General features: G+C 40.0%; 1 protein-coding gene across 1 annotated transcript; it reads right to left on the bottom strand.

Annotated features, from left to right (window-relative positions):
• Window positions 1-2,016: 2,016 nt before the first annotated feature.
• LOC103100154 (zinc finger protein 345-like) lies at window positions 2,017-22,075 on the bottom strand. The gene is made up of 5 exons (XM_056826314.1): window positions 21,776-22,075; window positions 16,879-17,461; window positions 16,727-16,796; window positions 13,343-13,357; window positions 2,017-3,104 (listed from the first exon to the last, which is right to left on the bottom strand). Exons 1-5 carry the CDS (start codon window positions 22,073-22,075, stop codon window positions 2,057-2,059), a joined length of 2,016 nt encoding a protein of 671 aa, XP_056682292.1. The 3' UTR covers window positions 2,017-2,056.
• Between the last annotated feature and the right edge of the window lie 940 nt (window positions 22,076-23,015).

Here is a 23,015-nt window from a genome sequence, read left to right on the forward strand (position 1 = left end):
AACAACCTTTGGCCTCTAGAGGGGCTAGACTACCCTCAAATGAAAGTCTTGGACAGGAAATGGATTGATATGCACAGCCAGCCACATAGCTCAGAAACAGTTGTACTCCCCAGGACTGAATCTAACCCAAAGATCCTGAACCACAGAGAATCCTAGAGTTGGAGCTGGAAGTTATCTTCTCCCGACCCTGTGCAACATCCTCAAAGAGGGATCAGTTACTTCTCTGTTACTAACCTGTGAAGAAACAACTTCCCTCTACCCTATCCCACCAAGCCACTCCTCTATGGGCAGCTCTCATGTTATATGGTTTTCATCAATGGAGGAAATCCGCCCTTCCCATCTTCTCTTGCCAGGTCTTATGAATCTTTCACTTTCATGGATTATAGGGACAACAAAGAATGTGGGGAGCGTAGGGCCCCTACTGGGAAAAGTTCTCTGCCTCCTCCCCAAATTAGCTGTAAGGTGTATGAAGGCTGCCCTTGTAAGATGAGGAAGTCTACACGACTTGTCTAAATGCATCTTCTGGGACAAAATGGAAAAATCTCTCTGGAATATTGCCAAGTTCTCCCACTCCAAAAGACACTGTGAAGCCTGCTTGGAAACCTGGAATTAAAATCATTTGGAAAACTTTTTACAAAACTGGCACCTCCTCACTACTGGTATTCATCCATGGACAGAAGGAACCATTCAAGTGCAACTTGTAAAGCAAATGGAGAGAATTGCAATATAGTAGGGGGGAAAACCCATCAAAACTGAGAGACTTCTTTCCCTTCTCTTGGATTCCAGTGCTCACAACATCATTTTTTCCTCCAACTCAATCGCCTTCTCATCTACCAGTCTGAAGCATCCATGGTGATACCCCCTCTAGTAGGCTGGCCGCCCATTTCTTTAGCCTCTCCACATCCAAGTTAACATTGTCTTGGTGACTTAGCCATCCATAAAGTTGATTATATGCTTGATCTTAACATCACTCAAAACTATCTACCTCCATTATCTGGAAATCTATCATTTCCTTAAACACCCAATTCTTCCCATTTACTACTAGTCTGCATCTGCCCCTAGTAGTACAGATCCAAACTCATCTCTTCTTCCTCAGCCCTTTACAGACAATCCACCTAATGTGCAGATATTGTATGGATATACCAACAGAGGACATATTCTGTTCAGCAATGTTCCCTTATTCCTGCTACTGAACTTGTCCATTTACTGTCCCCATTATATGTTTTTGCTATAAATGAATCAATGAATGATGGGATTGACAAAAAAAATAAAAAGAAAATTATTGAAAATAAACTGAAATTCCTAAAATTTTAGAAATAGTTTGAATTTCTTATTAAAATAAGACATGTGGAATGTCTCAATTAACAAAAACACTTATGAGTTTTAAAAACCACTGAAGATAAACAATCCCTAGTTTTAAAATAAGCAATTATTCAAAACATCACATTTTATTATACATCAGAAATTAGAATATTAATATCAAGATGAAGTGACATTCAAACTAGAAAACATTACCTTGTTTGTAATATGTAAAGATAAATATCAATCCTATATAAAAATATGAATAAATGAGAGGAGAAAATATATTAATAAAAATAATGAATATAAATGGTTTGTATTATCTGAGTGTCAAAAATGAGGTAAAGAATGAAATAAAAAATTGAATTCATTATTGTGCTACATAACAGAAACGCATTTCATGATTATCATACAGCCAAATGAAACTTTTTTTTCAAATGAAAGTTTTTTTTCAGCACAAGTTTTCTAAGGTAGAAAATTTTGTATTTCGTACCAAAAGATTCTCACAAGAAGCGTACGGAAAAGGTTTATATCTAACATGATCAGAAGATCAATGAGTACTAGATGCTTACAGAGCCCTTTGGAATATTCATCACATTACTAAAGTTTCTCACCAATATGGGCCCTCAGATGGTCAAGAAAATATGACTGAAAACTGAGGACTTTCTCACAGCCTTCACATTTATAAGGTTCCTCACCAGTGTGAATTCTCTGATGTACCAGGAAGTTTGTTCTCTTATTGAAATCTTTACCATATTCATGATTTTTTAATGAGCTTTCCAGTATGAATTCTCTGATGGATAATTAAATTTGAACTCTGATTAAATGCCTTCCCACAATCATTACATTTAAAAGGCTTCTCACCAGTGTGAATTCTCTGATGTATAATAAGTTTTGACCTTTGACTGAAGGACTTACCACAATCATTACATTTAAAAGGCTTCTCACCAGTATGAATTCTCTGGTGTTGATGGAGGTGGGAACTCTGATTAAAGGCCTTCCCACAATCATGACATTGAAATGGCTTCTCACCAGTATGAATTCTCTGGTGTTGAAGGAGGTGGGAGCTCTGATTAAAGGCCTTCCCACAGTCATGACATGGAAATGGCTTCTCACCAGTATGAATTCTCTGGTGTTGAAGGAGGTGGGAACTCTGATTAAAGGCCTTCCCACAATCATTACATTGAAATGGCCTCTCACTAGTATGAATTCTTTGGTGAACAGAGAGGTTGGAATTCTGATTAAAGGCCTTCCCACAATCATCACATTTAAATGGCTTCTCACCAGTATGAATTCTCTGGTGCTGAAGGAGGTGGGAATTCTGATTAAAGGCCTTCCCACATTCATCACATTTAAATGGCTTCTCATCAGTATGAATTCTCTGGTGTTGAAGGAGGTGGGAACTCCGAATAAAGGCCTTCCCACAATCATGACATTTAAAAGGCTTCTCACCAGTATGAATTCTCTGGTGTATAATAAGTTTTGACCTATGACTGAAGACTTTCCCACAATCATTACATTTAAAAGGCTTCTCACCAGTATGAATCCTCTGATGTAAAATAAGTTTTGAGTCATTAATAAACATTTTCCCACAGTCATTGCATTGATAAGGATTTTTTCTAGTATGTGTCCTCCGATGTGTGTTAAGTTTTGACCTATGATGGAAACCTTTCCCACTGTCATTGCATTCATAAGGGTTTTCTCCAACATGAATTCTCTGATGTAAAATGAGTTTTGAGCTTTTATTAAAAGCTTTCCTACATTGGGGGCACTTGTAGAATTTCTCTCCAGTATACATGTTGGTACTTTTCTGAAATGAGTAAAGATGAAATGCCCCAAATGTGACTCCTGGTTTCTCTGATTTCTCCACAGAATTTGTTTTCATCAATTTCTACTTCTCCAAAAGCAGAATGCAAGACCAAACTTTTTGTTTCCTTCTTCTTCAGGAATGCCTTATTTTGGAGTTTCCTTCTTGCTCTTAGACCTGGACTCCCAGTCTGAAAGAGATGAAATGAAATACACAAATTTCCTTTGTGGCCTCTTCTAGGGGAACGGGACCCTTGTAGCTGAGAAAAACCAGGCACATACCCCACAGTGACAATAGCCCTAAAAGGAATGCCCTTGAGTTCTCTCAAACATAACCTGAACTCATGGGGAAAAGGCAGAAAAGGTCAACAGAACTAGGAGGGAAAAGTGGCCATGATCCATGGGCAACACAGAGCTAGGAAGGAATTGATGGAGGTGGGTAATGAGGAGTGATCAGAGATTCGGGAATCCAAGCCATGAGAACTACCAAAAGAGTTCAAGGATGAAGGACGATGAGGGGAAATATCAGAAGGACAACTGAATGATTGTAATGAATAAACACTGTGTAAAAGGAAGTTGGAATGAGGTAGAGAGGCCTATCAATGCTGAACAGAGGAAGACTCATGAATTCTTTGTTTTTTAAACCCTTCCCTTCCCTCTAAGAATCAGTACTGTGTATCGGTTCCAAAGGAAAAGAGCAGGAAAGACTAGACTGTGGTGATTAGGTGACATGCTCAAGGTCACATAGTTGGACCCATGAATTCCAGAGCAAATGGGAGTCACTGGCATTTCTTGAGTAGGAGAATGGCATGGTCTGATTGGGATAGGAGAGTCAAGTTAGACTCCACCATCAGTCATAGGAAGCAGCACTGTGGCCTAAAGAGATCCCTAGTTAAGGAGTCAGGAAATCTGGCTTCAACTATTAGACTAACTACTTAGTAGACACTGGGTCAATCACTGACTTCTCTTATTTCCTCATCTGCTAATTGCAGATAATGTCCCTCCTAATCTAGTGGCAGTGAAGTGATGGTGAAGGGAAGAGTTCACAAGGGCCCAAAGTCAGAAAGATTTGAGTTCAAATCTGGGCTTCAGACTCTTCCTAGCTGGGTGACCCTGGCCAAGTCACTTTACCTCTGCTGACTCAGTTTCCTCAATGGTAAAGTGACAACCTACCTCTTAGGATTGTTGTGAGGATCTTAAGAGATGGCATTAAAAAGTGCTCAGTATAGCCTAGCATAGAATAGACTTGCTGTCGATATTTTATTTATCCATTAATTTATCTATTATCTCTAAATCTGCTTCTGAAGTTTCTAAATTTTCTATGTCAAGTTGTAACCGATTTGATAACACTCTAAACATGAAAAATAGATCAGTGGACATGTCTTGAGAGCTTGTTATGAGCTGTGTATTATGCTAAGTGCTGGACATCCAAGAAAGAGGTAAAAAATGGCCCCTACTCTGAGGAAGCTCACAGGAGACAACATTCAAACAAAAACATACCAAGGAAGCTATACATAGGATTAACAGGATACCCAAGGGAATATCTCCTGGTTCCCCTGGCCCTTCTTAGTATTGAGGTCCCTTCCCATGCCCTACATTCTTATCTGTTTGTCTTAGGGTAAATGGGAAACTCCTAAAGGAGAGGTTCTATTTGCCTTTGGCCTTTGATTCCCCATCACCTCCAACTGGGAGTAGCACCTACCAGAGGTTTCATAGATAAGGGTTTCATTTGGGAACTAAGGCCCCTGAGGAATCCAGCGCCTCCTTTCCTCTGCAATCAGGGGTGACCCTCAGCTACCTTGTTCTAGGTCATTGGTCCTCATTAAGGCAGGAGGAGACCCCTCTGAGAGCTTGGGGTGAGGGACTGAAGCAAGGAGGACTTGAGGAGGAGGAGGAGAAATGGGGCAGACTCACCCACAGCAGGAACAGACCCCAGAAGGCCCTGAAGCTCAATAGAGTAACCTCAGGTTCAGTTCAGTTGGACAGAACAAGAGCTCCCACCTAAAAAGACTCATCCAGGCTGAGGGCTGCCTGAGGAAGTCCCCATCAGAAAGTGTAGGCCTGGTACCTCTCACTTCCTTATCTGGCCTCTTTCCTCCCAAGGTTCTGAAGCTCTGGGAGTTCTGCCTTTATTCCAGGCCTCAGCTCTGCCCTGCCCCATCTTGATCACCTCCAGGTGGTGGAATTTCCCCTTAATTCAGGGCTTATTTACTTCTCTGGGGAGATGGCATAGACCTTGAGAAGGTTTTGATTTCTTTATCTAAGAAGCAGATTTTGGGCCCAGCCTGGTACATTTTTAAAAATCACATTCTATTTTTTCCCTTAATTAAATGTAAAAATGATTTTTAACCTCCTTTAACATTTTTTTGAGTCAAATTGTTTTCCCCTCTCTATGGGGGTCATGTGTGGGAGACTGGTGATGAGTGATTGGATCTGAGGGCTGTTGTAGCCATGGAGAGGGAGAGTGAGCCAGCTAGGAAAACTAGCAGCTAGAGAGAAAGAGTGAGATAAGGAGAAGGACCAGAAAGGTGAAGCCAGCATGCCTTTTGAGAAGGACCAGGGGGAAGAATCATGGCACCATGACTGGGGCTATGACTTCCTTTATTGTGACAAAAAGAAAGACTTTTATAGAGAGAAAAATCCTAAGCACAACAGCATTGGGTGGCTGGATGTGTTACTCTCCCACAGGATAATGTTTATGAAAATGACTCCACACATGAGCATTACCAGGGTTGCTATTATAGAGGTAAGCAAGCTGAGAAACTGTGATTGCTAATCTCTTCTGTGTAACTTGGAGAAAGGCAAGTGTGGTACTTTCAGTCTTGGTATTACAATGACTTCTTTGCTTTCCAGAGTGAGGGGGGACTCAGGACTTCATGATGTCCTTTGACTGAGTGCAGTACTATTGACTATCAATTACTGTCTTTATAGATTTTTTAACTCTGAGAAGACCAAAGAAAGATCTGGTCTTTGGTTTGGACTCTGAGTCTGCTAAGGCTCAGAGTCCTGACTTGGTTCTTGTTGAGACTCAACCAGCTATCCATTGCTTTTTTATAATTTGAAGGCAAAGATAAGATTTATCAGGATAATAGTGGTAGTTTTTATTTAGATAGTATAAATTTGGGTTAGTCAGATCAGGGAGGATTAATGTAGCCTGTGAAACACAGGAGAAGCAGATCTTTGTGGAACCAGGGTGTTTCATTTGGGTGGAGTTGGAATGCCTTAGAGTTAGAAATCCTTTTATTCTTATATATTTCAACATATATTTTATTTTTGATAACAAGAGTCTCTTTAGCATTCTTGTGCCTGGCCCTGAAATGATGTTCATTTATGAGTTTCACTTCACTGATATAAACTGAGGATACTTTGTGAGCACAGTAAGCAGAGTATCTGAAATCAGTTTTTAATCAATAATCAAATCCATTGCCTACATTAGATTTACTGTCCCCCTTTTGTTTTTACAGTCATTAAAATGCCTCGTAGCAGCATTTAGATTGTTCTCATCAATGATTAAATACTCGGTATGAATATGAAATCCTTTTGGGGGGTATTTAATCATCTTTCACTTTATGACTTTAAGTAAAAATATCCCAGTGGTGTGATTTCCATAAACCCTTTTATCAGAACTCTTATACATTACAGTTGAGATAAAAACCTGTTCTTATTAGCCTTCTGATTTCATTCATATATAATCCATAACCTCAAACAACTTTCTTGTTTGGGGCTCTACTTATTCTTATCAGAGTTCTCTTAGGCTCAATCCTGGTTTTTTTGTTTGTGCACACCAGATAAGACAACACCAGAGGACAACAATCAAGATGTCAATCAAGAAAGAACATTTCAAATAGAATGTTCCCAGGAATGTCAGGTGGAGCATGGCCAGGGGATGAACTGAGAGACTGCCTTGGCTTCTGACCAAGGGGACACTGGCTTGGTTTCTGACCTAGGCTGAGGCTTTGGTGTGGCTGATGTTGGTCATTGATTGTTATATACTGGGCTGATTAGAAGAAGACAGAAGAAAATCAATTGTCCTTCATATATCCTTGACAGACTTGTGTCACAGCTGTGACAGAACTGACATTTCCCAAAATCCTCCTAACCTTCCTTAGAGATTAGGGAACACCTTATCCCTCTCTCCTCATCTTACCTCGGTTCTCCATCCTGTTGTTCCCAATAAACCCCCTTACTTGAAAAAGGAAGAGAAAAGCATTTTTCCTCATAAATCCTATAGTCCACTCAGGGGGGTGGTGCGAAGCCAAAGGCTTCAGAATAGGGTGGTGAAGGGAGGGATTGAGGGAGGAAGAGCTTAGGAAAAATAATCAATTAGACATCAGTAGTGATCAATAGGCAACCCTAGAATATCTCTCTGTAATAGTATCTCTCTATCTCTCAGAAGTACCTCTATCTCCATTACAACTGGGCTTCCTGAGTTTTCCCCAGTATCTCTCTCGTCAGAAGCAGAGCATATCATTTACCGCAAGTAGAAATAGCTCCACAGATCATCTATTTTTCATACACCTGCATGATACTGAAGGCCTGTCTCTTGGTTGAACTCAGATAACTTGCTCCCCTTTGAGGAGTCATTTTCTACATACTCTGCATAAGTTCTCTGATTTTGGATTTCCCTCCATGAGTAAATGAGTTCCCTCAATATTTCACTCTTCCCATTATATATAAAACCCAGTGGAATTGCTTGTTGGCTATGGGAGGGAGGTAGAAGGAGAGGAGGGATGTTGTTGGGGATGTTGTAAAGAGTCAGAATTAGAGGGAAGGTCCCTTCCACCTCTGATTCTGGGATCCTCTGTGGTTTAGAATCCTTGGACTAGAATTCTATGCCTTTGGGTATGCATGTGCCACAAGGGTATATGTGCATATGAGTCTGTTTTCTGTTTAGGAGTTTAATTGGAGGAGAATCTAGACCCTCCAGAAGGAAGGATTGTTTCCCTTAATGGTGTTAGACTTCCACTTGAAAGCCAGTGTAAAAATAAAGAAAATATTTAGCTGGAAAAACTGTTTCTATATAGGTTCAAAACTTTTTAAAAAGTATTGGAACAAATACTTTTGATAGATGTAATCAAAAGTATCCTCAGTGATGAGGTGAAGCTCAAATGTGAACTTCTCGTCAGGCCCAGGTGCAAGGATGCTAAAGAGACTCTTATTATAAACATAAAATGTTTATTGAACTATATAAGGATAAATAAAGGGGTCGTTGCCAATATCGTAACCCAAGCTGATGAGGCAGGCTTTGAACTCCTCAGGACCGAGTGTGCCGGAGTGATCCCGGTCAAAGTGGTTGAAAGAGGCCCTGAACTCATTCATCTGCTCCTGGCTGATCCCTTTGGCATCTCTGGTAAGGATCTGGTTCTCCACTTCATTGATGGTCCTGGCAATAGTGGTGAGGAGCTGTTCCCAGCCCACTCGGATGTGCTCCATGGTATAGTTGGTGTGCTTGTTGTCAAAGATAAGAGCCTCCTGGATCTGCTGGTGATCTCCCTCCAACTGGTCAATCTTTGGTTTGTAACGACCCCCAGGGAGAGGCAGAGTTTGCCCGAATCATGAGCATTGTAGACCCTAACCGCATCGGTGTAGTGACATTCCAGGCCTGCAATGATTTCATGTCCCGTGAGACTGCTGACACAGACACAGCTGACCAAGTCATGGCCTCCTTCAAGATCCTGGCTGGGGACAAGAATTATATCACCTTGGATGAACTACGCCGGGAGCTCCCACCTGACCAAGCAGAATACTGCATTGCACGGATGGCCCCCTACACTGGCCCAGATGCGGTGCCTGGTGCTCTGGACTATATGTCCTTCTCCACAGCCCTTTATGGCGAAAGTGACCTTTAACCCACTCCTAGACTCCCCCTACCACACAAACCCCCTTCCTTTATTACCATATACCCCCTCCCACCACCCCCCCCCAGCCCCAACCAGGGTTCTTCTTCCTGTCCAGATGCACCTTTCTTTCTGTATGCAATGCAAACCCCCCCAGCTCTGCCTATTTTGTTGGTCTGTCCTCTACCTCCTTTCCTCTCCCTTCTCCCCTAAACTCTGCAGTTTTGGTGTCAACTCACAGGTTCCCGTCATCTTCAGGGATGGGATAGACATTACATTGACTCTTCCCAGCCTCTGAAAGTGGTGACAGTTTACAAAATTATTTTCTGCAAAAAAGAAAAAAATGTTTTAAAAAAACAAACAAACCAAAAAACCCACATATTTTATTATAGAAAATAAAGGTATTTTTTCTCCACCTGACTGAAATGGATAAGGGGAAAATAGAACTATTTGCACCAAGTGTTTTGTTTGTTGTGACATAGGAAAATAAGCAAGCACAATGCGACATTCCATCCTTTTTTAAAACATATATATATATACTTTTTTTTTTAAGAATTTATCTTATCCGTTTCCATCTTCTGTGTCCATTCCTCCAATCTCATATCTTTCATTTAGGGGAGTGAGGGGAGGAAATTCTGTCAAGACACATCAGGTGCATGTGTGTTTGCTTGATCACTCGTTTCATGGAAATATTTTATGATATTAAAAAAAACTTAAGAGATAGCTGTTTTTTAGGAAGACAAATAATTTACATGACTTGTCTTTTCATATTTAATTCCAGAGATATGACGATCAGTCTCAAATGCACAAAATGTGTTTCTTTTTTGTTTTTGTTTTAATTATTTTAAAAGTTGTCTATTAAAAAAAGTTAGGAAAAACATTGAAAGAGTGGGTGACTTTGATATTGCTTGTCACAAACCATATTAAAAACAATGCAGCATTCTTGTGATAAAAAAAAAAAGGATAAATAAAGGACTTCTAATTCTAAGAGATTCTAAATCCACCCAAATAAACTCCCAGATTCCAGGAGGAACCACTTCTCCTGTGTTTTGCAGGCTACACTACTCCTCCCTGATCTGACTAACCCAAATTTATATTATCTAAACAAAAACTACTGCTATTATCCTTATACTTCTCAACTTCACATTCAAATTATAAAATAGCAAAGTCTACTGGTTAAGTCTCAACAGGAATCAAGTTAGGACTCTGAACCTTAACAGACTCAGAGTCCAAACCAAAGATCAGGTTTTTCTTTGGTCTTCCCAGAGTTAAACAATCTACAAAAACCCCAATAGAGGGTCATGAGTGTTTCCTAATTTGGGAAAGGAAAACGTGATGATATGTGTATAACCCAGATTGAATTGCTTGCTTCCCTGCCAGCTCTGTGAAAGGGGAGGGAAGAAGAAAATTTGAATGTTGTAACTTTGAATAATTTGGAAATTTCTTATTGGTAAAGTACCAATTTTTTGTAAAATGAAATATAAGAATAAAATTTAAAAATCTGTCACTCTTGGAGCTTTCCTATCATGCCTTCTTTCTCCTAATGAAGATTAGCTAGGATTAAATTGTGAGACTGATACTTTTCTCCAACTCCGTTTCATTTCTTTTTTAAAAAACTCATGAACAAGGCTTCTGGTGTCCAAAGCAGAAGTGATTTCCCTGTTGGAACAAGAAGTATCATGGACAGCAGAGAAAGAAGTACCAAGAAACACATAGCCAAGTAAGCAAGGGAGAAGACAAGTGGATGGTACTTATTGTAGTCAATAGCTCTGTTCCTCAGTCTTTGGAGTATTAGGTGTGTAGTTTTACTCAGTCTACTAGTCCTGGAGAGGGGGCCTCAGACTTTCAGGCATTAGTTTGTTCCCATAGACCTATTGTCATCAAATCACCTGCCTGACTTTCTCATCTTTTCTTTCCTGCCATTCCCTCAACCATTATGTGTTGAAGGTAGGACTTGGAGCCCTTGGTTTTCTTGAATATGGTCAGACCACCCATTTGTCTTTTTTTTTTTTCAGACTCGTGATAAGACAACCTTGCAGTTCTCTAGTAATGGTGTCTTATCTTTTGCCTGCTTTAAACTTTTTATTACTGAAAGGACACTCTCTTTCTCATCTAAGCTAACCTCTTTCATATACTGACAAACAGGAGTATGCCTCGTGCCTCAACTGTCCTGCTCCTTCTCCAGTAATCCACATACTCTACATCTTCTACATCTTCTAATAGTCAATTGGAGCCTCACCTTCCTTATGTCCACCCCCCCCATTTTTTTTTTGCTATTACAGATTATTTTTATTCCTCCCTTCCTTGAACTTCTATTACTTAGTCTTTCTCCTTCTAATAATCCCTGTCTCTCCTGGCTTTTCTATATCTGTAAATGTGGATGTTACTCAGTCTAAGTATTTCACCAGATGTTTGTGAGGAAATGTTATTTTTAATCTGAGTGAGGAGAAAATATCTCCAATATGAACATGGGCTTTTACTCCAATAAATTGTTTCCCCATAAATTGGGAGGCTAGACTTGAGACCAAGAACTCAGTTGCAAAGCAAGGTACTTCTTTGAAAGACTTATCCCAGGGAAGACTTGCAGAATATGACTTATGGGACTCCAATTTGGGACCATACTGGGAATGTGATGGCAGATTTCAGAGGCCACAGGAGACCCATGAAAGGAACTTGAGGCAAATAACAATCAGCCACAAAAACATACCTTATAAAATAAGAATTTGTGAATGTGATATATTTGGGAAGAATTTCCTTCATAAGTCAAGCATTGTTATAGGAAGAGACATTTCTCTAGGAAAGAGTATTCATAAATATGATATACGTGGGAATAACTTTAAACAGTATTCAGAAGCAATTCAAAACATAGAATCTGAAGAAAGAGACATTGTAACAAAAATGTTTGTAAGAGAGAATTTAATTACTCTTCAGCTCTATGTAATAAAATAGCTACTGGAGAGAAATCCTACAAACATAATGAATTTGAGGAAGCATTCCTACACAGTAAGTTCTTAACTCAACATCAGGGAATGTGTACTGGAGGGAAACACTATAAATGCAAGGAGTGTGGGAAAGTTTTAAGTAAATTTCATCTCTTAAACTACATCAAAGAGTTGATACTGGAGAGAAACCTTATGAATGCAATTAATGTGGTAAAGTTTTCAATGATGGCTCTTCTCATACTAAACATCAGAGAATTCATACAGGAGAGAAACTTTATAAATGTAGTGACTGTGGAACATCCTTCATTGACAGTTCATCTCTCGCTCAACATCAGAGAATTCATACTGGAGTGAAGCCCTACAAATGTTCTGAATGTGGTGCAGCATTCACACACAGTCATCCCTTTCTCCCCACCAGAGAATTCATACTGGAGAAAATCCCTTTAATTGTAATGAATGTGGCAAAGCGTTCAGGCAGAATGCATTTCTGATACTACATCAGAGGATGCACACTGGTGAGAAACCCTATGAATGGAGTGGGCGTGGCAAAGCCTTTGGTGATAGCTCTTCTTTTACTAAGCATCAGAGTATTCATACAGGAGAGAAGCCCAATAAATGCAATGATTGTAGAAAATCTTTCAGTGATAGTTCATCTTTTACTCGACACCAGAGAATTCACACTGGAGAGAAACCTTATAAATGTACTTGTGGAAAATCTTTTAGTGATAGTTCTTCTCTTTCTCATCATCAGAGAATTCATCCTAGAGAAAAAACCCTTTAAGTGTAATGAATGTGGTTACACCTTCAGGCAGAATGCATTACTGGTTCTACACCTGAGAGTTCATACTGGTGAGAAACCGTATGAATGTAGTAGATGTGGCAAAGCTTTTAGTAGCAGCTCTTCCCTTATGAAACATCAGAGAATTCGTATCGGACCAAAGTCTTATAAGTTTATTCATTGTGGAAAATCTTTCAGTGACAGTTTATCCTCTCAACATCAGAAAATTCATACTGAAGAGAAACCTTATAAATGTAATGAGTGAATGTGGGGAAAACTTCACACACAGGTCATCTTTTTCTCATCATCAGAGAATTCAGAGTCAAGATAAAACTTAAGTATGAATTCTCTGATGGTGAGAAAAAGATGACCTGTGTGTGAAGTTTTCCCCACATTCATTCAGTAAAGTGTTGTATAATTTCTAACTGTAGGAATGCAAATAAGGGAAACCAAGTCTCCAATCCAAAATGAAATAGGTTTATTTATAGTTTGAGATTGGTTGGGAAGGGTTTTCCGGAGATCTGAACTTTAGCTTTCTCTAAGCCGCCATCTTAACCGAAAGTCTCAAACTTCCCATTCTTATCATACTTCTCAATATGTTAGCTAAAAGAATTAGAAAATAACATTAAGAGAATAACTATTGCTAGATATAATTTGGAAGTATTTCTAGTTGCTGCTACTGTTTTGTAAGGCCAGTATTTAGGGGCATCAGCCCGAAGAGACAGGCCCAACCACCTCTGAAGATCAGAACTTTTCTTCCTCTTGCTGTCTACTGCTAAGACTTTGAATTTAAGAAAACTAGCACAGAATAGCATAGACAGGAATAAAAGAAACCCTCCACCAGCCTGTGAGACCTGCCCTCAGCTCAAAAGCTGAGAGAGACTCAAACCTTATCTAGGGAAATCCCTCTTCCTTCTTCCCTGATACCTTCCCCAATCCAACATTGTCATTAAAATTTATCTTTATTTAAATAACCGCAGTCAGATAAGAGGACTGTCATTTTAATGGACATAGAGGGAGCTGAATCTCAAGATAGTCATTCAAGTATCAATGGTCCTTATTGGACCCCTTCTGGGCAACTAAGTCTGGGGGGAGGCTTTCCCTCAGGAGGATCTGTGTTTACCTATTCTGGGGTATCTTCCACATCAATCCAATAGAGAAGATGTCTCCTCAGGCTATCATAAGTGGCCCATTTCTTGGGAACCCCATTTTTCAAAAATAGCCTCTCAGTAGCGGGCATCTCACTCCTTTTCCCTCACCAGCAGCCATATTTCCTCTCTCCCCTCAACTCCTCCATTCCCTGTTACAAAACCTTCAGTATCCCCTGTTCCTTATATTCCACCCATTTTCCCTATAAATATTACATTACTCACCCCTGAGTACAGGAGGGAAATGGAGCAAATCCTTCAGCCTCTCTGCTCAGAGTTTAGCTCGTTCCTCTCTGCAGACAGACAGAGAGGAAAGAATCAGGCTTCTCTGCAGTCCTTTCTCCCTTTCCCAAGAGGACTATGTTCTGTGTGTGACTGCCTGGAAGAGGAGGGCACTTTCTGGGACATCAGGCTCAGGAAGGATCACCTGGCCATCACTCCAGGCTGGCCTTATTGGCTAGAATGAAAGGGGTCCTTCTCTGAGGAGACACAGGAAAATCCTCTGTGAAGATTGGATTTAGCTCTCCCCTGATTGTTACAATCAAGATACTTAGCTCTTCTTTTATTGTGAAGATTAAATTGTAATCCCTGTGAATTTTAGATTTTGGCCACCCTGATTAAATCTTTAAAATCCTAACAAAACAAGGTTGTCTACACCCCTATTTATGGATCAAATGTTGAGAAGGATGCCCAATGACCAACATGTTCTATCAAGTGACAAATTAGAAACAACTATCAGACCCCCTGGGCTGTCCTAAGTCATGCTTAAGCTACCATTGATACATGTGAGATGCAGGAAGTGATATTAAAAAAAGTCTATATATTCACGGCACTTCCTCTTGCCAGCTCTCTTTTGGTGGAGAGGTGGCTTGTGGCAGTGTGCTGGGCATCTTGGCATGGCTGCAGCTATTGTCCCGGTTTGGTGATGAGTGTCCTTGATACAGTAACTGGGAGAAGCTTAATATTGTGGGTCAGGTGAGGCGTGTTCCCTGAACTCTCTTGGAGTTTAGGCTGATTCCTTTTTTTCCTTTACCTTTCCTAAAAACGTCATCCTCCTAGGAGGCCCCTCATCTCGGAGGAGGCCTTGTGGCTGGAAGGTCTCTGAACTCCCCTTGGCTCAGGCTAGGCCACAGAAATCTTATACCCTTTCCCCTCTCTGTTCTTCTTCATTCCTTCCCTCTATATTAATTAAACTAACATACAATTCCCAAACTGACTTGAATATTTTTATTGGGATTTGAATGAATCCCTGGTGACTATAAGGATAATATATTAGTCAAAACCCCTACATTTACCCCTTACATCCTCTGATTGTAACAATGAAGGTACTTAGCTCTTCCTTTATTGGGAAGATTGAATTGTAATACACAATGTAGTTTTAGACTTTAATCTACAAAAAGGTGGTAACTCAGTATTTTAAGTAGATCTACCCATTTTAAATACAAAAGGTGTTAAGTAGCTACAAAAAGTGATCTAACCAAAAAAGGTGTTAAATAACTAAAAAAGGTTTACTCAAACCAAAGAAGGTATGAACTAAAGAGTGGGCAGTCCTGGAGAGTAGCATCTGCTGTGATTTGTGTGAAATTTAGGGGAGGTGACACAAGAGAAAAAGATCTTTAAGAAGATCAGAGGCCAGAAGAAGATATTTTGATTCAAGATTCGAGTTGGATGGAGGATTCTCTGACTTGGTGTTGGACCCAAGGAACTGGACCCCTGAAGGAACTCAGGCCGGAGACCTCAGACTGCTTTTCCTTTTAGATGGTCACCATTGGTGAGTGAAAGGCTGACTTAGTGACCGTGCCTTTCTCAGAGGTCTAAACTTCTGAGAGAGTCCCATCGTTTTGAGACTTTTTTCTCCTGGCTGGGGCTTAGAAATTCTGATATCAGAAGAAGCCAGATCTCTCCCTCTCTCTCTCTCTGTATACATACATATATATATACATATACATATATATATATATATATATATTCCCTCTATTATAAATAAACTACCATAAATTCTATTTACTTGAGTAATACATTTTGGGATTTAGAATTTAAATCCCTGGCGACCACCTAATTAATATTTCCATCTCAACCACAAATAAATTTAACACCTCCCATGGATGGGAGAATAACCTTTGGCCTCTAGAGGGGCTAGACTCCCCTCAAATAAAAGTCTATTGAACTTGTCCTTTTACCTTACCCATTAAAGGGCTTTGCTGTAGATGAATGATGGAATTAACAAAAATCATGAAAAGAAAATTATCGAAAATAAACTGAAATTCCTAACATTTTAGAAATAGTTTGAATTTCTTATTAAAATAAGTCACGTAGAATGTCTCATGCAACAAAAAACTTATGATTTTTATAAATCATTGAAGATAAATAATACACAAAATCCCTAGTTTAAAAATAAGCAAATATTGTAAAAATAATATTTTATTATAAGACAGAAATTGCAATATTAACATCTAGATGAAGTGACATTCAAACTAGAACACATTACCTTGCTTGAAATATGTAAAGATAAATATCAATCCCATGTAAAACTAGGAATAACTGAGAGGAGAAAATATATTTATAAAAATAATAAATATAAATGGTTTGTATTTGATTGTCAAAAATGAGGTAAAGAATGAAATAAAAAATTGAATTCATTATTATGCTACTAAACAGAAACACATTTCATGATAATCATACAGCCAAATGAAACTTGTGGACCTAAGTTGTTTTTTTTTTTCAGCACGAGTTTTCTAGTGTAGAAAATTTTGTGTTTCGTACCAAAACATTCTCACAAGAAGCGTACGGAAAAGGTTTATATCTAACATGATCAGATGATCAATGAGTACTAGATGGTTACAGAGCCCTTTGGCATATTCATCACATTACTAAAGTTTCTCACCAATATGGGCCCTCTGATGGTCAAGAAAATATGACTGAAAACTGAGGACTTTCTCACAGCCTTCACATTTATATGGTTCCTCACCAGTGTGAATTCTCTGATGTACCAGGAAATTTGTTCTCTTATTGAAATCTTTACCACATTCATGATTTTTTAATAACCTTTTCAGTATGAATTCTCTGATGGACAATTAAATTTGAACTCTGATTAAAGGCCTTCCCACAATCATTACATTTAAATGGCTTCTCACCAGTATGAATTCTCTGGTGTTTAATGAGGTTGGAATTCTGATTAAAGGCCTTCCCACAATCACTACATTTAAATGGCTTCTCACCAGTATGAATTCTCTGATGTTGAAGGAGGTTGGAAATCCAATTAAAGGCCTTCCCACAATAATGACATAGAAATGGCTTCTCACCAGTATGAATTCTCTGGTGTTGAAGGAGGTGGGAATTCTGATTAAAGGCCTTCCCACAATCATCGCATTTAAATGGCTTCTCACCAGTATGAATTCTCTGGTGTTGAAAGAGGTGGGAACTCCGATTAAAGGCCTTCCCACAATCACTACATTGAAATGGCTTCTCACCAGTATGAATTCTCTGGTGCTGAAGGAGGTTGGAACTCTGATTAAAGGCCTTCCCACAATCATGACATTTAAAAGGCTTCTCACCAGTATGAATTCTCTGGTGTTGAAGGAGGGTGGAACTCTGATTAAAGGCCTTCCCACAATCATGACATTTAAAAGGCTTCTCACCAGTATGAATCCTCTGATGTAAAATAAGTTTTGAGTCATTAATAAACATTTTCCCACAGTCATTGCATTGATAAGGATTTTTTCTAGTATGTGCCCTCTGATGTATGCTAAGTTTTGACCTATGATGGAAACCTTTCCCACAGACATTGCATTCATAAGGGTTTTCTCCAACATGAATTCTCTGATGTAAAATGAGTTTTGAGCTTTTATTAAAAGCTTTCCTACATTGAGGGCACTTGTAGAATTTCTCTCCAGTATACATGTTGGTACTTTTCTGAAATGAGTAAAGATGAAATGCCCCAAATGTGACTCCTGGTTTCTCTGATTTCTCCACAGAATTTGTTTTCATCAATTTCTACTTCTCCAAAAGCAGAATGCAAGACCAATCTTTTTGCTTCCTTCTTCCTCAGGAATGCCTTATATTGGAGTTTCCTTCTTGCTCTTAGACCTAGACTCCCAGTCTGAAAGAGATGAAATGAAATACACAAATTTCCTTTGTGGCCTCTTCTAGGGGAACGGGACCCTTGTAGCTGAGAAAAACCAGGTACATACCCCACAGTGACAATAGCCCTAAAAGGAATGCCCTTGAGTTCTCTCAAACATAACCTGAACTCATGGGGAAAAGGCAGAGAAGGTCAACAGAACTAGGAGGGAAAAGGGGCCATGATCCATGGGCAACACAGAGCTAGGAAGGAATTGAAGGAGGTGGGTAATGAGGAGTGATCAGAGATTCGGGAATCCAAGCCATGAGAACTACCAAAAGAGTTCAAGGATGAAGGACGATGAGGGGAAATATCAGAAGGACAACTGAATGATTGTAATGAATAAACACTGTGTAAAAGGAAGTTGGAATGAGATAGAGAAGCCTATCAATGCTGAACAGAGGAAGACTCATGAATTCTTTGTTTTTTAAACCCTTACCTTCCCTCTCAGAATCAGTACTGTGTATCGGTTCCAAAGGAAAAGAGCAGGAAAGACTAGACAGTGGTGATTAGGTGACTTGCTCAAGGTCACATAGTTGGACCCATGAATTCCAGAGCAAATGGGAGTCACTGGCATTTCTTGAGTAGGAGAATGGCATGGTCTGATAGGGACAGGAGAGTCAAGTCAGACTCCACCATCAGTCATAGGAAGCAGCACTGTGGCCTAAAGAGAACCCTAGTTTAGGAGTCAGGAAATCTGGCTTCAACTATTAGACTACCTACTTAGTAGACACTGGGTCAATCACTGACTTCTCTTAATTCCCCTGCTAATTGCAGAGTATGTCCCTCCTAATCTAGTAGCAGTGAAGTGATGGTGAAGGGAAGAGTTCACAAGGGCCTAAAGTCAGAAAGATTTGAGTTCAAATTTGGCCTCAGACTCTTCCTAGTTGGCTGACCCTGGCCAAGTCACTTTACCTCTGCTGACTCAGTTTCCTCACTGGTAAAGTGACAACCTACCTCTTAGGATTGTTGTGAGGATCTTAAGAGATGGTAGTATTATAAAGTGCTCAGTACAGCCCAGCATAGAATAGACTTGCTGTCGATATTTTATTAATCCATTAATTTATCTATTATCTCTAAGTCTGCTTCTGAAGTTTCTAAATTTTTTATGTCAAGTTGTAACTGATTTGATAACACTCTAAACATTAAAAAATAGATCAGTGGACATGTGTTGAGAGCTTATTATTAGCTGTGTATTATGCTAAGTGCTGGACATCCAAGAAAGAGGTAAAAAATGGCCCCTACTCTGAGGAAGCTCACAGAAGACAACATTCAAACAAAAACATACCAAGGAAGCTATACATAGGATTGACAGGATATCCAAGGAAATATATATCTCCTGGTTCCCTTGACCTTTCTTAGTATTGAGTTCCCTTCCCATTCCCTATGTTCTTATCTGTTTGCCTTAGGGTAAATGGAAAACTCCTAAAGGAAAGGCTTTTTTGCCTTTTTTTTTTTTTGCCTTATTTGCCTTTGGCCTTTGATTCCTCATCACCTAGAATTGGGAGTACCACCTACCAGAGGTTTCCTATATAAGAGTTTCATTGGGGAACTAAGGCCCCTGAGGAATCCAGGGCCTCCTTTCCTCTGCAATCAGGGGTGACCCTCAGCTACCTTGTTCTAGGTCATTGGTCCTCATTAAGGCAGGAGGAGACCCCTCTGAGAGCTTGGGGTGAGGGACTGAAGCAAGGAGGACTTGAGGAGGAGGAGGAGAAAATGGGGCAGACTCACCCACAGCAGGAACAGACCCCAGAAGGCCCTGAAGCTCAATAGAGTAACCTCAGGTTCAGTTCAGTGGGACCAGAACAAGAGCTCCCACCTAAAAAGACTCATCCAGGCTGAGGGCTGCCTGAGGAAGTCTCCATCAGAAAGTGTCGGCCTGGTACCTCTCACTTCCTTATCTGGCCTCTTTCCTCCCAAGGTTCTGAAGCTCTGGGAGTTCTGCCTTTATTCCAGGCCTCAGCTCTGCCCTGCCCCATCTTGATCACCTCCAGGTGGTGGAATTTCCCCTTAATTCAGGGCTTATTTACTTCCCTTGGGAGATGGCATAGACCTTGAGAAGGTTTTGATTTCTTTATCTAAGGAGCAGATTTTGGGCCCAGCCTGGTACATTTTTAAAAATCACATTCTATTTTTTCCCTTAATTAAATGTAAAAATGGTTTTTAACCTCCTTTAACATTTTTTTGAGTCAAATTGTTTTCCCCTCTCTATGGGGGTCATGTGTGGGAGACTGGTGATGAGTGATTGGATCTGAGGGCTGTTGTAGCCATGGAGAGTGAGAGTTAGTCAGCTAGGAAAACTAGCAGCTAGAGAGAAAGAGTGAGATAAGGAAAAGGACCAGAAAGGTGAAGCCAGCATGCCTTTTGAGAAGGACCATGGGAAAGAATCATGGCACCATGACTGGGGCTATGACTTCCTTTATTGTGACTAAAAGAAAGTCTTTTATAGAGAGAAAAATCCTAAGCACAACAACATTCTTGGGGGCTGGATGTGCTACTCTCCCACAGGATAATGTTTATGAAAATGACTCCACACATGAGCATTACCAGGGTTGCTATTATAGAGGTAAGCAAGCTGAGAAACTGTTATTGCTAATCTCTTCTGTGTAACTTGGAGAAAGGGAAGTGTGGTACTTTCAGTCTTGGTATTACAATGACTTCTTTGCTTTCCAGAGTGAGGGGACTCAGGACTTAATGATGTCCTTTGACTGAGTGCAGTACTATTGACTATCAATTACTGTCTTTATAGATTGTTTAACTCTGAGAAGACCAAAGAAAGATCTAGTCTTTGGTTTGGACTCTGAGTCTGCTAAGGCTCAGGGTCCTGACTTGGTTCTTGTTGAGACTCAACCAGCTATCCTTTGCTTTTTTATAATTTGAAGGCAAAGTTAAGATTCATCAGGATAATAGTGGTAGTTTTTATTTAGATAGTATAAATTTGGGTTAGTCAGATTAGGAAGGATTAGTATAGTCTGTGAAACACAGGATGAGCCGTTTCTTCTGGAACCAGGGAGTTTTATTTGGGTGGAGTTGGAATCCCTTAGAGTTAGAAATCCTTTTATTCTTATATATTTCAACATATATTTTATTTTTGATAACAAGAGTCTCTTTATCATCCTTGTGCCTGGCCCTGAAATGTTCATTTATGAGTTTCACTTCACTGATATAAACTGAGGATACTTTGTGAGCACAGTAAGCAGAGTATCTGAAATCAGTTTTTAATCAATAATCAAGTCCATTGCCTATATTAGATTTACTGTCCCCCTTTTGTTTTTAGAGGCATGAAAATGCCTCGTAGCAGCATTTAGATTGTTCTCATCAATGATTAAATACTGGGTATGAATATGAAATCATTTGGGGGGGTATTTAATAATCTTTCACTTTATGACTTTAAGTAAAAATATCCCAGTGGTGTGATTTCCATAAACCCTTTTTTCAGAAATCTTATACATTACAGTTGAGATAAAAACGTGTTCTTATTAGCATTCTGATTTCAATCATATATAATCCATAACCTCAAACAACTTTCTTGTTTGGGGCTCTACTTATTCTGATCAGAGTTCTCTTAGGCTCAATCCTGGTTTTTTTGTTTGTGCACACCAGATAGGACAACACCAGAGGACAACCACAGGGTTCAACATAGACCAGGTTTAACACAGAGTGATCGTGTTCTAAAATCATTGTTGTTCTGGGATTAACTGCTGCTCAGACCCTTCTTGGCAGTGAGTTGTTGAAAAGTCCTCGAGTGTCTCTTGGCTAAAGCTGTTTCTTTCCATCTCTCCAGGTCTTTCAATCTCTCCTCTGGCTGCACTTGCGCTCTCTTACATTGGGATGTATCCTCAGGCCTTGTCAAAGTTCTTTTTACATCCATCCTGGCTTTTGTGTCGAATTGATTCTGTTTCTGGTTCCTGCAATCTTTTTGGAAATGAAATATACTGGGCTGACTCTTTGGAAAGGCACCTACGGTGCTCCGGAATGGTTTGGTGTTTGGCTTGGTGGGGCTGTGATCCGTTGGTTCCACTTTTCACCTGCTCACTTGTGACTTTTGTGTCCCTAAAGAATTGCTCTTGGCCGGGAGTCTTGTGAGTGGTGTGGATGAGCTGGTGGGGGATCCCTGCTGCTCGAGGAGAATCTGATTGGAGCATGTCTGTTTGTGGTTACTTCAGCTGCCATGTGTGATTGGATCTGAGGGCTTTGTAGCCTTGGAGAGTGAGAGTTAGCCTGCTAGGGAGACTAGCAACGAGAAAGAGAGAGACCAGGAAAAGGACAGGAAAGTGCAGCCAGTATGCCTTCTGAGAAGGGCAGAGTGTGGAAGAATCACAGCATCTCTCCCTTCTTCCCCTTCCCTTCTCTGAGTGGTGAAATAACTCTACTGAAATAATGTATATAAATCTAACTAAGACAATAGTTCATTTTCAGATAAGGGAAGGAAGGGATTTGGGATGATCTATCTAAAACCCAAGTCAAGTGGTTACCTCCACCATTTAATACTTCACTACCTACAAATCTACTTGATTCATCTAGTGAAATGAAACCCCCTTAGTTAATATGTAAAAGTGGGAAGGAATTGCAGGTAGCAGGACCAGGATTCAAAGGAAGGTCTCACTGACAGTTGTCCTCTGGAGTCTTCAGCATCTCTGTTGGAAATCAGTCTCAGCAGTAGCAGGGACCCACAAGAACAGACTGGATCACCAGGAAAGCCACAGGAGAGAGAATATCTAGCTCTCTACATCCTTCCCAGAAGAACTAGACAGAAACTCAACTCCTGGCTGCTCAACTGTCCCTCTCAGAAGGAACTGCCTGTCACTCTCCAGAGTTCTGGAACCTTGCTCTTCTGCCTTGCAGGATCTCTTATTCCTGCTAATTTCCCTGTAACAGTGGGCAAGCAATGTGATATTGAGTGTACAGAAGCAATACTGTCAAACTGTTCCCCATACTCATCACTGAGTGGAAGAGAATCTGAGCAAAGAAAAAAGGAAGTCTGCATCCAGACTCCATCAGCTCCTTCTCTGGAGGCAGAGGGCCCTTCTTGTCATGAGTCCTTGTGGTTGTCTTCATGTTGTTCTACTAATTGGTGTTGAAAAG

The sequence above is a fragment of the Monodelphis domestica genome, chromosome 4 (assembly GCF_027887165.1).
Source record: "Monodelphis domestica isolate mMonDom1 chromosome 4, mMonDom1.pri, whole genome shotgun sequence".
In the NCBI taxonomy this organism is placed as follows: Eukaryota; Metazoa; Chordata; class Mammalia; order Didelphimorphia; family Didelphidae; genus Monodelphis; species Monodelphis domestica.

Coding starts and splice junctions, on each gene's coding strand:
- LOC103100154 (XM_056826314.1), bottom strand. CDS start 22,075: ATGCTCCAATCAGATTCTCCTCGAGCAGCAGGGATCCCCCACCAGCTC. Junction 17,462..21,775: donor GTAAAAAGAACTTTGACAAG/GCCTGAGGATAC, acceptor ATTTTACATCAG/AGGATTCATACTGGTGAGAA. Junction 16,797..16,878: donor GAGTTCAAATTTAATTGTCC/ATCAGAGAATTC, acceptor ATTTCCTGGTAC/ATCAGAGAATTCACACTGGT.